General features: G+C 39.6%; 1 protein-coding gene across 7 annotated transcripts in view; it reads right to left on the bottom strand.

The window, feature by feature from the left end:
• Positions 1 to 13,840, bottom strand: part of TECRL (trans-2,3-enoyl-CoA reductase like) — a 63,299-nt gene that overhangs the window by 31,439 nt on the left and 18,020 nt on the right. For 6 of the 7 annotated variants that reach the window (XM_054065797.1, XM_054065799.1, XM_054065798.1 and 3 more), the window contains exon 3: positions 12,179 to 12,325. The exons of the other annotated variant lie outside the window; for it this stretch is intronic. In XM_054065797.1, coding sequence (XP_053921772.1) covers positions 12,179 to 12,325 — 147 coding nt within the window. The remainder of the gene's footprint in view (positions 1 to 12,178; positions 12,326 to 13,840) is intronic. 7 annotated transcript variants of the gene reach the window in all.

Raw genomic sequence — 13,840 nt, 5'->3', positions numbered from 1 at the left:
CACTAGCTAATGTCAAGTGGAAATGCTATGCAAATGGAGTTGAGGAAAAAGTCCTATTTCTAAATATGTTTAGTTTAGTCTGGACATGAAAGTTTCCAACTTTACTCGCCACAGACTTTAGCAGGAATAACTTCCCAGTTTACTCTTGTGATTTTGATGTTCATCAGAGCTCTAGCCATATGGTACTCAGTAGGTTACAGTCCCTGTTTATTCCCAGTGACCAGCAGAGCTGTTCAGCTCTCTTATACAGGACTATGGTTTTGGCTATACAATTCACGCTTGGAACAAAGTTGTAAAAATAACATTTCAGCCCACTTATATCCCAGACTGGTTTTGACTTGAAAAAGCAGATTTTGGCTGACCGGAAAAGAAGAACGGCCATCATGATACAAACCATGGGTCTGTTTAGCCAATATTATTTCCTTTGTTCATTAGCCAATATTGTGGTTTCTCCATGACAATTCTTAGATTTCTAACATTTGTGTGGAACACTTTGGTTCCTTTCTTTGCAGCATGTTTGGACAGATATTGGAATGCCTGTTTTTCCATCTGCTGTTTGATTGTTACAACCTGCTTGTAAAGACTTACCCTGCTCTTGAAAGATGTTTGTCTCATTTTTTTAATACAGTCACCTCCCAACTGCATGAACACAGGCACCTGAAAGCTTTGCCCATTCCTCAGCTGAAAGGTCGTTCACAGCCTCCGTGATTTTAAGTGATATCAACCTGGTAAACTGAGCATCCTGATCTAGTAAAAGATGTCCCTGCCCACAGCAGGTGGTCTGGGCTAGATAATCTTTGAACATTCCTTCCAACTCAAAGTCTCCTACAATTCTATGATTTATTCTGTTATGACTCTGACAATGTTCTTTTTACGTACACAGGCTTCCTTTAGTCTGACAACATAAACAATTCATGATGAGCCTTAAGTCTTTACCTAATTCCATCATCTTTGTCAGGAATCTATTTCAACATTGTGGAAAAAATCCATACCTATATTTTTTAAAAAGTTAAAATAATTTAATGCTATTATTTTTAAAGAATAATAATTTCAACACAGGATGGTACTTTCTTAGAAAGTGACTCAATATTTACTTTTAATAATCTTTTTTTAAAAATAGACATGAGGAAAAAGAATTAATTTTGGATGGGTTATTTGTTGTACCTGCCAGTATTTAAATGAAAAATTAAAACATAAGCAAACTGACAGGATATATAAAAACTGACAGTAACCTTTAATTTGACCATAACCAACTATGAAACCAACTATAAATACTAGGTATAAAAACTACATATACTGCTATTAAAGAACCATAGAAATGCTTGATAAAATGACAGCCTCCATTTTTTGCCCAATTGCCAATGCCACTATACAGAGACGCACAGAAAATAAAGTTCTACTGGTCCTGCTGCTCACGCAGTGGATTTTTTTTTTCCACTGTATTTATCCTAGAATTTCAGTAAATGAATCAGCTGACAATCACAGGAACTGGTGACAGTTTTATAAGTCCACATGCAGTTTTAAAAGTGTCTAGAGATACTTTCTATCCATGATTCAAATTGACCTTAATGTGTGCTTCATCACTTAAATATCACAAGAGGTTTTGAAAATTTAACAGCTAAGAAATGTATAGTACGAGGTGCTTTCCAATAGGTATGAAATAGAAGGGGTCAATCTAATTTTTATTGTTTCATAAAGAACCTTCCATAAAAATTCTTTAGTGTGCTGCCTGTTCTATAGTAAATTACGCAATCAAATGCCTATTTGCCACAAAGTATTTATGAAGTTACACAAACACTTATGAAAGCAAGGGTGACCAAAAGTGATCAAAGGTGATGAAGACCTTTCTTACTGGGAAATTCAGTGTGTTCCTTAGAACGCCTTCCCACACCAACTATTCCACTGGGAAGGGAGGAGTCTAAGAAATGTAAAATGGACCTGACAGACACAGATAATTAACAGACTGCCTTTCTATGATCAGCTAATTTTATTATCACTTAAATTGTAAGCTTCTCATTGTATTTCACCACTCATGCATCTCTAATAACAAATAGCTGTAATAATTACAAGCAATACCTGCTGTGATATGAAAAAGATGATATGAACAACAAAATTACTATAATCAATCAGCTGCAGCATGTTGTTTAAATTTGCAGAAATAGAGGAAATTCTGGGAACCATTGTAGTACCAATATCCCTTATACAGATAGATATACTGACACAGATTATCTGAAAACATGTGGCGATCTTTCCTTGACAAGTAAATACTGAACAAATACAGTTGTTCTGAGTCCACGACCTTGAACAGCAATGGTCATAAGTGTTGTTTCTTTTTGTTGCAGCAAGCATGTTTGAGCATTCTTGGGAATGCTTCTGAGAAAAAAAGGAATAGACAGAGATATCACTGTGCTGACAGTTGCAGCCTTTGCTGGAGTGAAGTATGCATACCCTTGCTTCACTGAGTTGACAGCAGGAAAGAAAGATGCTGAAATGATGTGAAGTTGTTGCTTTTTGCTTTTATTTTAAAGAAAAGGTTCTGGGACTTATTGTGCTAACTTTGCACTTCCATGACTGCTGAGCATGATGGCAGTAAGCAAAGCACACATAAGAAACCACCGTAAAACTAAGCTGGGCCACAAGACTAAGAGAGAAACTATCTGAAGCTATTACTATGCTAGCCTTCACTATAATAAATGACAGCTGCTGAGTACTGCAATCTGAACAACCAGCCCACTTAAAGAATTGCAGCTCTCAGCAGCAAGCCTGGGGCAAGCAAAGCCCCATCATCTCTTCACAGAGTCCCGCCTGAAAGGTTCTGTCTGGCCACAGACCAAAAGATGTTCTATTGCTTTGACCCACTAAGTGCTAGCACAATCACCTGGCTAGCACAGAGAGAGCAGCTCTAGCTAGGTGGCCTTCAAGTACTGCCTAGCTGTACCAGCCTGACCCTGTACTGAGCTCCAGAGCACAGCTGAGCTTGCAAGGAGCAGGCTACTAACTATATGCTGCTTCCACGTCTCACTAAGCCTTTAGGGCACAGGGATGGCTTTGGGAAGGCACTTGCTAGATCTGGGATTGTTCAGCTAGGCTGTTTTTTCTTTTCTCATAGGAGGACCTTTGATATGTTCTATCAGAATATTTAAACACCAGGACCAAGGTCTTGAACTAGATTCATATTTTTATGGGAAGACACTGGAAAGAGCAAATCAATGTGTCCTGTTCAATAAAACCTCATCAGGATACTGAAATGGATGTCACTTTTAAATACCTCCATACCCAGGGATAAATCTCTTTTCTTTGTCAGTTTTTTCTCTATTTTCTGTGATTTGTTTAATTTGTAAGCTCTCCAGGGAAGATCTCTGGCCACGTGTTTTACAATGGCATCTTGACCTCTAGTTGCTATGGAGACACAAATAGCCCCTTTCTTAACGACATGTGGAATTTGAAAAAGGAGCATAACCATTCATTTTTTCCTTCTGTGTTTTTTTGTTGTTGTTGTTTTGGCTTTGGTTTTGGTTTTGTTTTTTTGGTATTACATGCATGGATCTAGCTACAACCACACTGCTTGCACAGGGAGAACAAGCACTGAGATGGCTGATTTCATGTTTCTGGGCATTGGCTAAGACCAACAATGCCAAGGATAGGGTCTGGCCAAGGGGCAGAACAGCATGCACCTCCCACAGACTACTAAGCAAATAAGCCCCAGCCTGGTGATACGTCTGGCTAAATGCTTCCTTTTAGCTGCTGTCCATTTGATTGTTGCCATTGGCCTTAAATGCTTAAAGTCTATGAGCATCCACTTTTTCCTGAAGTCATGTAACTGTCACCCTGGCCCACAGTGCCTGATTCAGAAAGTTTTCCAGAGCAGTGTTATATTGCATACAATTCCATCAGCCACACCCTTTTAAAAGTGTCAGAACTTTTCTTTTCTTGCCTAGGACCTGGCAAACAGGATAGCCTTGTCCCTACATTTGTTTCTAGGAGTAGTTAATCTGCTGTGACTGTGCTCAGATGTGGAATTCCGGCCTGTGAGACTCTGCATTGTACCTTGTGTCATGAATTGACCTGCTTGCATTTTTATTGAATGCTTGAATTCCTTGAGGAACAGAACACCTCCCCTCCTTTTTTCCCTGAAAAGTAAACCTCAGACTTGAGCTATATTCTGATTGGACAGTAATGGACAAATTTCTTACAAGTCAGCACAGTTTTTCTTAGGGAAGATCAATTGTCATTAATGGTAAATAGGATACTATTTGTCATTTAGAGGTCAATTTATGTGACCAGCAGATTAAGCTTTCAATTTTCCTCTTGAAACAGCTTGACACTGAAAGCAACTATGGAAATTCTGACAGACAAAAAGCATCAGAAACTAAACGTAAGTAAGCATGCGACATCTAGACATGTTTTAATATTTTTGATGCCTTCTTTCTCCTTTCCACTTCCACAAAAAAAAAGAGAAAAGGAAAAAGAAAACCCAGTCCTGTGCATTTATATTTCCCATGTAAGCTGCTGTAGAGAATATAATTAATTTTGAACTTTCTGTGCAGACTTGTATTTAAATTAATATGCACAGGCAAGGGAAGGGAAAGGGAATGAAGCTTGTCTTTTATTTCACTAATAACAGCCATAGAGGAGAGTACTGAGAAATAAGAAACCAGGTGTTCTGATGAGCCTGGAGCTTGAGGCAAAGTTCCCAGAAGGGACTGCTCTTAATCCTAAGGATTAAACCCTAAATTTAAGGAACCGATGAAGTGCTGAATGCATCATGATGTTGCAGTGCACAGCAGTCACGATGTAAGTGCCCAGCTGCAGCAGTGGGAAACACACAAATTATCTGGCCTGGAGCAGCATGCCTACAGGGCTGGCTCCGGGCTTTGTTCTTCTTTTACTGCCTGTGTGGCACACAGGCACTGCACAGAGACATGCACTGTCACTGCAGGGGGTGGGTGGGCAAGCTAGTCAGTGAAGCTGGACTCTGTGTACTAGGTTTGAGGAGTCTTTTGACCAGGGACCCCCAAGGAGGACTGTGTCCCGTGAACCACATACTAAAACAGAACTGAGTTTGTTTTGTATTTGCAGACAGTTGTTTTCTGACTCTGAAATGCCAACCCTGATTAAAAAAGAGATGAGTGATGTGTGTTGATTGAGGATCTGTATTCTGGCAGTTACCTTTGTGTTTGATTCTCCTATCTCTACAGATTCAGAAAGGGTAATAAAGATAATTGCTGAGGTATCAGGGGCAATGTGACAACTCAAATAGGGTACTCTTCCTAAATATGCTCCATCAGAGAAGCTTTCATAAAAAGGGCAACTCAAACATGAGAAACTGTACATTAAGCAACATACATTTGACAAACTATATATATCTTTCAGGGTCTAAAAATATCCTTCCTTCTCTATATTCTGTTCATATCCTAACATAAGATTTTTAAAAATGCAGCTTAATGTTTGGTGTTTCAAGAAATCTGTTATTGTCTATCTGAATCTTTATTGACTCAAATACCTTCACTGGTGTGGCAGTGGTCAACCCAGCCAAGGGTCTGATAAGGAGAGAAGCAGAGCATTTAAACACAGGTATTTGACCATCCTTGTGGTCTCAGAAAACATGAGCAATGAGATATAAGAGCTTGTTTTATAATGTTGTTGCTTTTAAAATCTTTGTTCATGTACAGCCTGTGCCAGATTCTGAGAGAATAATCAGTGCTGTGCTTTCCAATGAAGATGGTGTGTGACACATTGTTATAGAACACTGGTAACACAGATCATTACCTCCTCACTTCAGAAAGCTCTGGTTTGGATACTGCTGTAATCAACACTGTTGCTAAGTGCTTTTAGGTAGCAGCTCTCCACAGAGCTGTACAAGGGGCAGAGAGGAGAGAACTGATGAGGTCGCTGTTTTACCCTGCACTGCATGCACGCTGTCTGAACGTGATATAGTGCCGGTGTACATTACAGCAGGCTTTGGGACCAGCTGATTTTTGTTCCAGCATCAGAAAGCACCCAGTGGTCCTACAGTCGCACCCCATACAGCAAAGATGTCTCAAAAGTCCACTTGTGCCTTCAACTCAATGTACTGGGCAGAGAGGAGTCCTACTGCATGCTCTAGCTATGTTTCTTTAAAAGCATTCCTTAGTCAATTAGCTAATAAATATTGTAATGAAGTATAATTTTCTTTCAGTATTTGACTGTCCAGGGGATAGTGCTCTCTCCAGTCTTTAATCTAATCAGGATGCATTCCCACACCAATCCCTAAGAGAAATGCATTTTTTTGTATCTGGTGGTGGCCATCAACAATTAACTGAACACATTTGAACGGACATGATTTTTTCCTTTGTACAAATTAACTTCTCATAAATTCATTGGTAAAATCACCACACTGAAAATTGGTGCCCACTAATAAAAGGGCTACATTGTACTTTCTCTATGGGTGATGAGGAAAAGGCGGCACAGAACCGTCCTTCTTTGGCAGCAGATCAGACACTAGAATATAAGCCTGAGGACCTCAGTCACGTTCTTACGTCCTTTCTGGGAGAAGTTTATTTGAGCTGGTTTAATTCCCCTGTCCCACCGCCTTAATTAGATGGAACAGAAGCTTCAGTGCCTCAGAAGCTCTGCCACAAGGCTTGGGAAACGACTTTTGCCATCTCAGCTCTACAACAGAGGACAAATAACTTTCCCTCAGCATACTGCAATTCCCCTGCTGTGAAACAAGGCTACAGTGTCTTTCCTGCAAATAGAGACATTATGAGGATAAACAGTAAACATGATTGATTCCAGGTCACCTCCTGTGCACAACGTGAGTGATGCTTTAGCCCACATGGAGAGCACGGAATCTGCCATCGCAAGCTCTCCTAGCAGGAAATGAGCCCAGGCAGATTGTCTGCACATCAGCCATGAGGCAGCCATGTAGAAAGAAGTGTAACATGCTTAAAACTGATCAACAAACTGCTTTTCCGCAGCTATATCAGCACGGCCTGTAAGGGACTTGATTGTGGTGGTATTGCTTGGTGAGCAATATATATGATTCTCACACTTACAGAATGATGTTTCATCCTATCTATACAGCAAACCCTTAATGGCCCTTGAACACCCCTACTGATTTTCCTCTGTAAATGTTATAGCCACAACTCATTTAGGCCATTTGTGAACTCTGAACTTGTGCTCCTATGGCAGAATGTTAAAAAAAAATTGCCTTCCCATTAGTATATATTTAAACCAGAGCAACATATGTTGTTCAAAGCAAATAAATCGCAGTCTAAACTTCTGTTTATTCTATTTCTGGCCACCTTATTTGCAGGCAGAAATAGTTGAAAATTTTCAAAAGTATTTTTGATGCTGTAGAAACACGGCTTCTGTTTCAGGATTCAGAATTGCTTATGGAGAAAGTGAGATTGCATATTTCAGATCCTCCAAAAAAAAACACCTAGTCATGTGTTTGGTGACTGGCTTACTGGTTCTTTCTCATATTTTCCATATACAGTTCTGTTTTCACTTTTTCCACCTCCAGATTTTCTCACTAACCACATTTATGGAATAACTTAGACTATAAACACTCTTTTCTCTGTCTAAAAACAAAACTGTCTCTTCTTTGTCTAGTTTTAGTAACTTCTGGTTGTCAGGCCATAGAGTTAAGTTAGCCTGTCTTAAGGAGAAAATACAGTCTCATTAAAGATATTAGGCATCAGTTAGCTTTCTGAGCTGGAAATCTTGATTGGAAAACACGGTACCTCCTATATTCATTTTGATGAAATAAAAAATATAAGCCATATTACCCCCAAAACCACATCAAAATCTAAATGTGCATAGAAAGAAAGCTACTGTCTAGATTGCAGTCTAAAACCCACATCCAATATATGTCATCACAACAGCAAAAACAAAAGAGATGGAGGAATAATTAAGGCTTTCCAAGGTGTATGCTAAATAGTTAAACAATCTATGTAAAAATAAAATGAAACCAAGTATATCCAAATACCCACCTTTCCCCTGGGATCAAATACCTGTACCTTTATGTTGTAAATCTTGTTCAGATCGTACAGGAAATGTAGCTATACTTTGCCTCATTCAAAGCTTGCTTCTTATCAGGGCATCTAGCCAGTGCCGAACCCAATGTGTTTGGACTTACACAGCTACTTGGTTCAAAATGGAAAGTTTATTGCAGATCTTCAAAACCTCAGTAACTGTCATTTTTTTAGGAATGTCTTATTAAAGGACACGAGATGCTTTTCACAATCATAAAGACCCACCATGGCTTTTAGTATCTTTGTTCCTTGAGTGAATGTTAAGCCCATATGAATCTGCTGAACACCAGGTTAGCACTAGAAGTCTGTCTGTTCTTCAGACAAATATGTAATACCCAAGTTTAAATTGATGTAAGAGTTGCTTAAAGACCAAAAGAACTCTGACAACTTCTATTAACAGTACAGTAGGCTTTTATTGTTCATTTTACCTGAGACTAGATGTTCTCTAGGGCCTAGACTATTTCTGTAGGGCCTTGCCCTCCTTTTCTCAACTGAGCCACAGGCAGTAATATAAGACACATTGTAACTAATAATAGGCAATTATCATAAACAAATCTTGTTGTTCCTCATCTAGCTCTGTCAATTAAATCTACTGCAAAGGCAAGAAAAGCAAAGAATCTAGATATGAAATTTCCTTTTCTTAATGAGGCATTTAAATATCATCTCACATTTGTTCTCCAATTGTTTACATAGGATGTCATTTGTGATGCATTGTTAAAGCCCTGTAAATCTCAGCTGGGAATGATATCCCACAGAGCAGAGAGGGCCATATCTGCCTCAGGCTGCATCTCAGTAGATTCACTGCCTTTTCTTCTATTATATTACTCATCTGAAATGGTATATGTAATCCTACTAATGAAACACAGTAACTTCAGATGAAATGGTTGCCAAAAAAAAAAAAAAAAAAGGAGAAATAACGTGTATTTCCATTAAAGTTTTTCAGGTGCTCTTCACTTTTTCCATTACTAGTTTAAATATTCCTGGGTTTTCTGAAGTTCATTAATCTCCTTAAGCATTTAATGGATAGTCTGGCTTTTGTGTTTTAGACATCTTGCTCCACCTGGTTCAATAGGTTATTAGGCATATATTTAAGTTATGCTTTGTCCCAAGTGTTTCTTATGGCATCATAGCCAAAACAGACAAAAGATTCCAAGGTGGACGAGTGACAGGTTAATAATTCTTATTTTACAGATGAGAAAATGATCCTTGAAAGGGCGAAAGTGTCTAGTTCAAAACTCACCCCAGTCAATAGTATGACTCCTACAGGTTTTGAATCAGGTCCAAAGACCTAAGTCTTAAACATCACATCCATTTCAGTGTGAAACAAGAACTACAAAGTTCCCAGTTGGCCTTCCGTTTTTTATTCTTATCTGTAGAAGACCAAAATGTTTTGAAAATATGAACCATAAAGTCTTGCTTAAAACCCTATGTTACTAAGAGCACTGTATCTAAACCAGCTGGATGAGCCAAAACTGAACCATAGATTCCTAATTCAGTACATACTGAAAACATTCTTTGTAAACACATGTACATTTAAAACTCTAGGGATATCTGATTAGACATTTTTCAGATTTATTTAATATTTCTTTCTCCACAATTTATAACAAAATTCAAATGTTCAGCAAAAGTGAACTATGGATACCTAGTCTGGTGCTTGCTCTCATTGTTAAGTGCAATACTTGAGAGCGAGAATTTAGATGTCAGCACCCCAGCTAGAAGTGTCCAAATACAAGTTCTGGGCTTTAGCAGTGTCAACAAGAGACACATGAATCAGGGCCAGGGTGGGGGTTATGACCACAGCTCAAGATGCAAAATGATGTCTGTGAAGTGCACAGCACCTTCTGAAGGGCTACTCAATGCCTACATCACTGTGACTGCAGCTGGAGCACTCCATGTGTTGTCTGCCTCTTTTGAACATTGGCCAGAATTTCTTTTCTCTAATTCCAACACAGAATTGGGGGGGGGGGGGGGGAAGAAAAGAGATTTGGAGTTCTAAGTATAAGGTAAATTTTCAGTCACTTTAAAGATGAAAATCTTGACCCTACCTCAGTTTAGATTCTTCTTTCTTTTAACTGTGTTACATCAATGATACCGTTTTCATTTTGTGACTGGCTGTTACAAACAAAATGAAAGTATTTCCAGCTTTCACAGCTGTGTTTCAATTATTTTGAGCAGCTGAGACTGAAAGTCAAGCTATGCAAATCTGTAACACCAGACAGACTCTTGTACAGATATGCCACAATTAAGCTGAAAGGATGTCATCCTTCTGACACTTCTTCCTGTGCAGATCAGAAATGAAGTCTATTGGACAAGTTGGCCTTGCAGCTGAAGCAGTATGCCAAGGCAAGAATTTAGGTCTCTATTCTGACATACACACGGTGCAGAAGCAGGAAGCAATTTATTCACAGATTAGATCTCTGAGCTGGGGAGGAAGACGGAAGTGACCAGTTTGAGTTCTGTGGCAGGAGTTGTTGCTTACTTTGTGCTTAGCCTTGCAAAACAAAAAGTAAAGAGTAGTAGAAGCCTCACTGTGGGAGTGAGAAATTCAAGAGTTTCTAGTGAACTGTGTTGTTTTGACAGGCATAGAGAAGTAAAAAGAGTTTAAGACTGTCGTTTGTGGGATACTGAAATTCGTTGTAAACTAGTCTTCTATAACTATCTGTTGTGTGGCTTAAGACAAAAGAAAAATAAATTACAAATATAAGAGGAAACAGATATCATAATGTCTCCTCCTAATCTAGGCATTTTCATTTACAAAGTCAACACAGATGAATGAGCAATTTACCCAGATGAAATCACTGTACTTCTTAGTGCCCGTTTGCAATAACTGCCCATCCCTAGTGATTTGCCTTCGTTGTTAATTTACAATTGAGTTGTAATGAATGCAGAGAGGGGAAAATCTATTGAAAAAAATAGTTGGATGTGACTGCCAACCCAAGGCACTCCATAAATCTTCACTGGGGATGTAATTTGGGGCCTATGAACTCAGCAGTCAGACAGCCTGCACAGAAGAAGTGTATAGCCTGTCCTTTTGAAAACTCATTCATATATGGATTTGAGCTGTGACTCTGGGCTAGTATGAAGTACTTAGGATAAAAACATGGAGGAAGGAGTTTGACATTTTTTAAGAGCCATAGACTTTGCAGCTGCCTTTCTGTCCAAGGAGTACATCCAGCTCAATGTGACTCATGGTAGGACTGGGTTGTCACCTTTTTTAGAGAATTTTGGCTTTTTCAAAACCTGATGTCAGAGCAGAGGAAAGATCTCTCTGGAAGGCTCTATACCCTAGATATAACTTATTTGAGTCTCTTCAGTTTGTGAGACACTTGAAGGTCTCCTAGTTGATTGACAGGCAAAGACTATGAAGTCATCTTGAGAAAGCCATAAATAGCACAATTCAGCTACTCTGAGTCCCCAGCAGGTGGTTTCATCAGGCACACAAGTCTCTCGAAGCATCAAAATTGACAGATTTCATTAACTTTCTTCAACTTGATATTCCAGCTGTAATAGACAGTGTGGAGAAATCAGAGGAACTGCAGGTTCTCAGCAAGACTGTGTTATCAGACAGTCCTGATTATACAAAGCCCATAGGTAAGGCACTGGCTTAGCTGTCGCTGTTCTCACTCGTACTGCTCTTAATGACTAATCCCCACAGCATCCTTTCTCACCTCCCTGAGCCTTGCAGTTTAACATCACAGTCAGCCTCTAGAAGAAAATTACATGATGCAATATGAACAGTCATCTTTTCTTGCAAAAAGTCTGCATCCAGCTCTTGTGTTTTAGCACAAGTGTGGCAAAATATGGAGTTATTCCTCAAGCTTTTGCTCTTGTAATCATGTTACCTCTCCTCAGATGTCATGAAAAACAGGGAAGTAGCTGATTCAGAGCATGAAAACCCTTAGCAGACTTTTTGGAAAGGAGAAAAGAAAGAGGACCTCCTTCACTGAGTGGTTATTTTAGTACCTTTAATACCTTTAAGGAATGAAAGATTCTTCTCCTTGTTCAATGAGGCCAAGCACAAAATCCTGCATCTGGTTCAGGGCAATACCAAGCACAAATATAAGCTGGGCAGAGAATGGACTGAGAATAGCCCTGAAAAGAAAGACTTGTCATTGTTGGTGGGTTAAAAGCTCAACATGAGCTCTCTCATGAGACCTCACCTGGAGTACTGTGTTCAGTTCTGGAGTCCTCAGCACAGGAAGGACATGGATCTGTTAGACAGTGTGCAGAGAAGGGCCACGAAGATGATCCAAGGACTGGGACACCTCCCATATTAGGACAGGCTGAGAGGGTTGGGCTTGTTGAGCCTAGAGAACAAAAGGCTCCTGAGTGACCTAATAGCAACCTTCTAGTACTTAAAGGGGGCCTACAGGAAAGCTGAGGAGGGACGCTTTATTAGGGAATGCAGTGATAGGATGATATCAGGAAGATGCTAGGAGGAATTTTTTTACTGGGAGGGTGGTGAGGCAGTGGCACAGGTTGCCCAGAGAAGTTGTGGATGTGCCATCCCTGGAAGTGTTCAAAGCCTGGTTGGATGAGACTTTGAGCAAGCTGATCTAGCGGCAGGTGTCCCTACCCATGGGAAAGGAAGTGGACAATTTTTAAGGTCTTTTCCAACCCAAACCACTCTATGATTCTTTGCCAAGCCAGCTTGGCTTCCAAAGTTCTGTGTTTTGAATATCTGCTTCTGGGTTTTGGGTGAACAATAAACTTCTGGTTTTAAAATGCTGCTTTCCTTCCCACTGTCACCCTACTGACAAGACACTCCGGGGAGAAGTGACCTGGAGGCAGTCACCGGTCACTTTCAGGGAGGAAGGAGGGAGAATATGCAGAGGCCTCCCATGTAGCTGGAAATAATTGTGTGACATGGTACTTCTGTTTATGTTTGTCCTCTCTGATGGTAATGTGTCTTTGCACTAGGCAATAAAAATCTTACTCAAGGCACTTGAAAATCATCGCAAGTGTTTGATAGACTAGGTGAAATGGCGTGTTGGAAAGGCCTCTGAAATGCTTTTTTCAGGAGCCTCTGATCTGAGAAAATACTTCAGTGTTTTTTCCAGGGAATATAGCTCTTAGGATCACTATAGAAATACCTGTAAAAAACAGCTGGAAGATCATGTAGCAGGTTTCTGAAGTTTCACAATGGCCAGAAATAACAATATTTATTCTTGAGTGCCATCTACTGACAATTTCTCTTCTGATGATTTACTTTTATTGGCATTGCTTATTTTATATACCATATGTAACATGTATTAGCTTAGATGGGGTGGGGGCTGCAATTACGGACCCAAAGGATTAGAAGCTAATGTTTTATTGGGACAGCTGGCAGCTTGTAATACTCCTTATTCCTTGAGAATCTCATTCCCCTCGGCAAACTGGGTTATTCTTCATGTGATGTTTCCAGTTCTCTCTTCAACTTCCCTTTTCCTTCCACTTATCGCCAGTCTTTCTCCCATCTGCCATTCCCTTCCTGACTGCTCCTTCCACCTAGAGAGCAATTTCTGGCCTCCTTCAGTTTTCTGACTTCAAAGAGTAGTTCTTGTGCTGTCTCCTTGTGTAGAAAGTTGCGTCCATGAGTTTACTATAGCATTACTGAGATCTTTTTTCCACTCTCCTTTCTGTTCTTCTTTCAAGAGCTTTTTTCAGCTACTTTAGTACAATAACCTTGAAAATATTTAATGATCACTGACTGCACTGTAAGACCTGTTCGAGAGGTATTTTATTTTAGTTATGTGATACTTGAATTAGCATTATTATTATAGCTTTTCATTTTCTATCTGTAAGATTTCCTCCCCCACCAGTCTAATACATTTTGTAAAGAG

This window comes from Cuculus canorus, chromosome 4, assembly GCF_017976375.1.
Source record: "Cuculus canorus isolate bCucCan1 chromosome 4, bCucCan1.pri, whole genome shotgun sequence".
NCBI lineage: Eukaryota > Metazoa > Chordata > Aves > Cuculiformes > Cuculidae > Cuculus > Cuculus canorus.
This window is presented reverse-complemented; position numbering and strand designations above follow the sequence as displayed.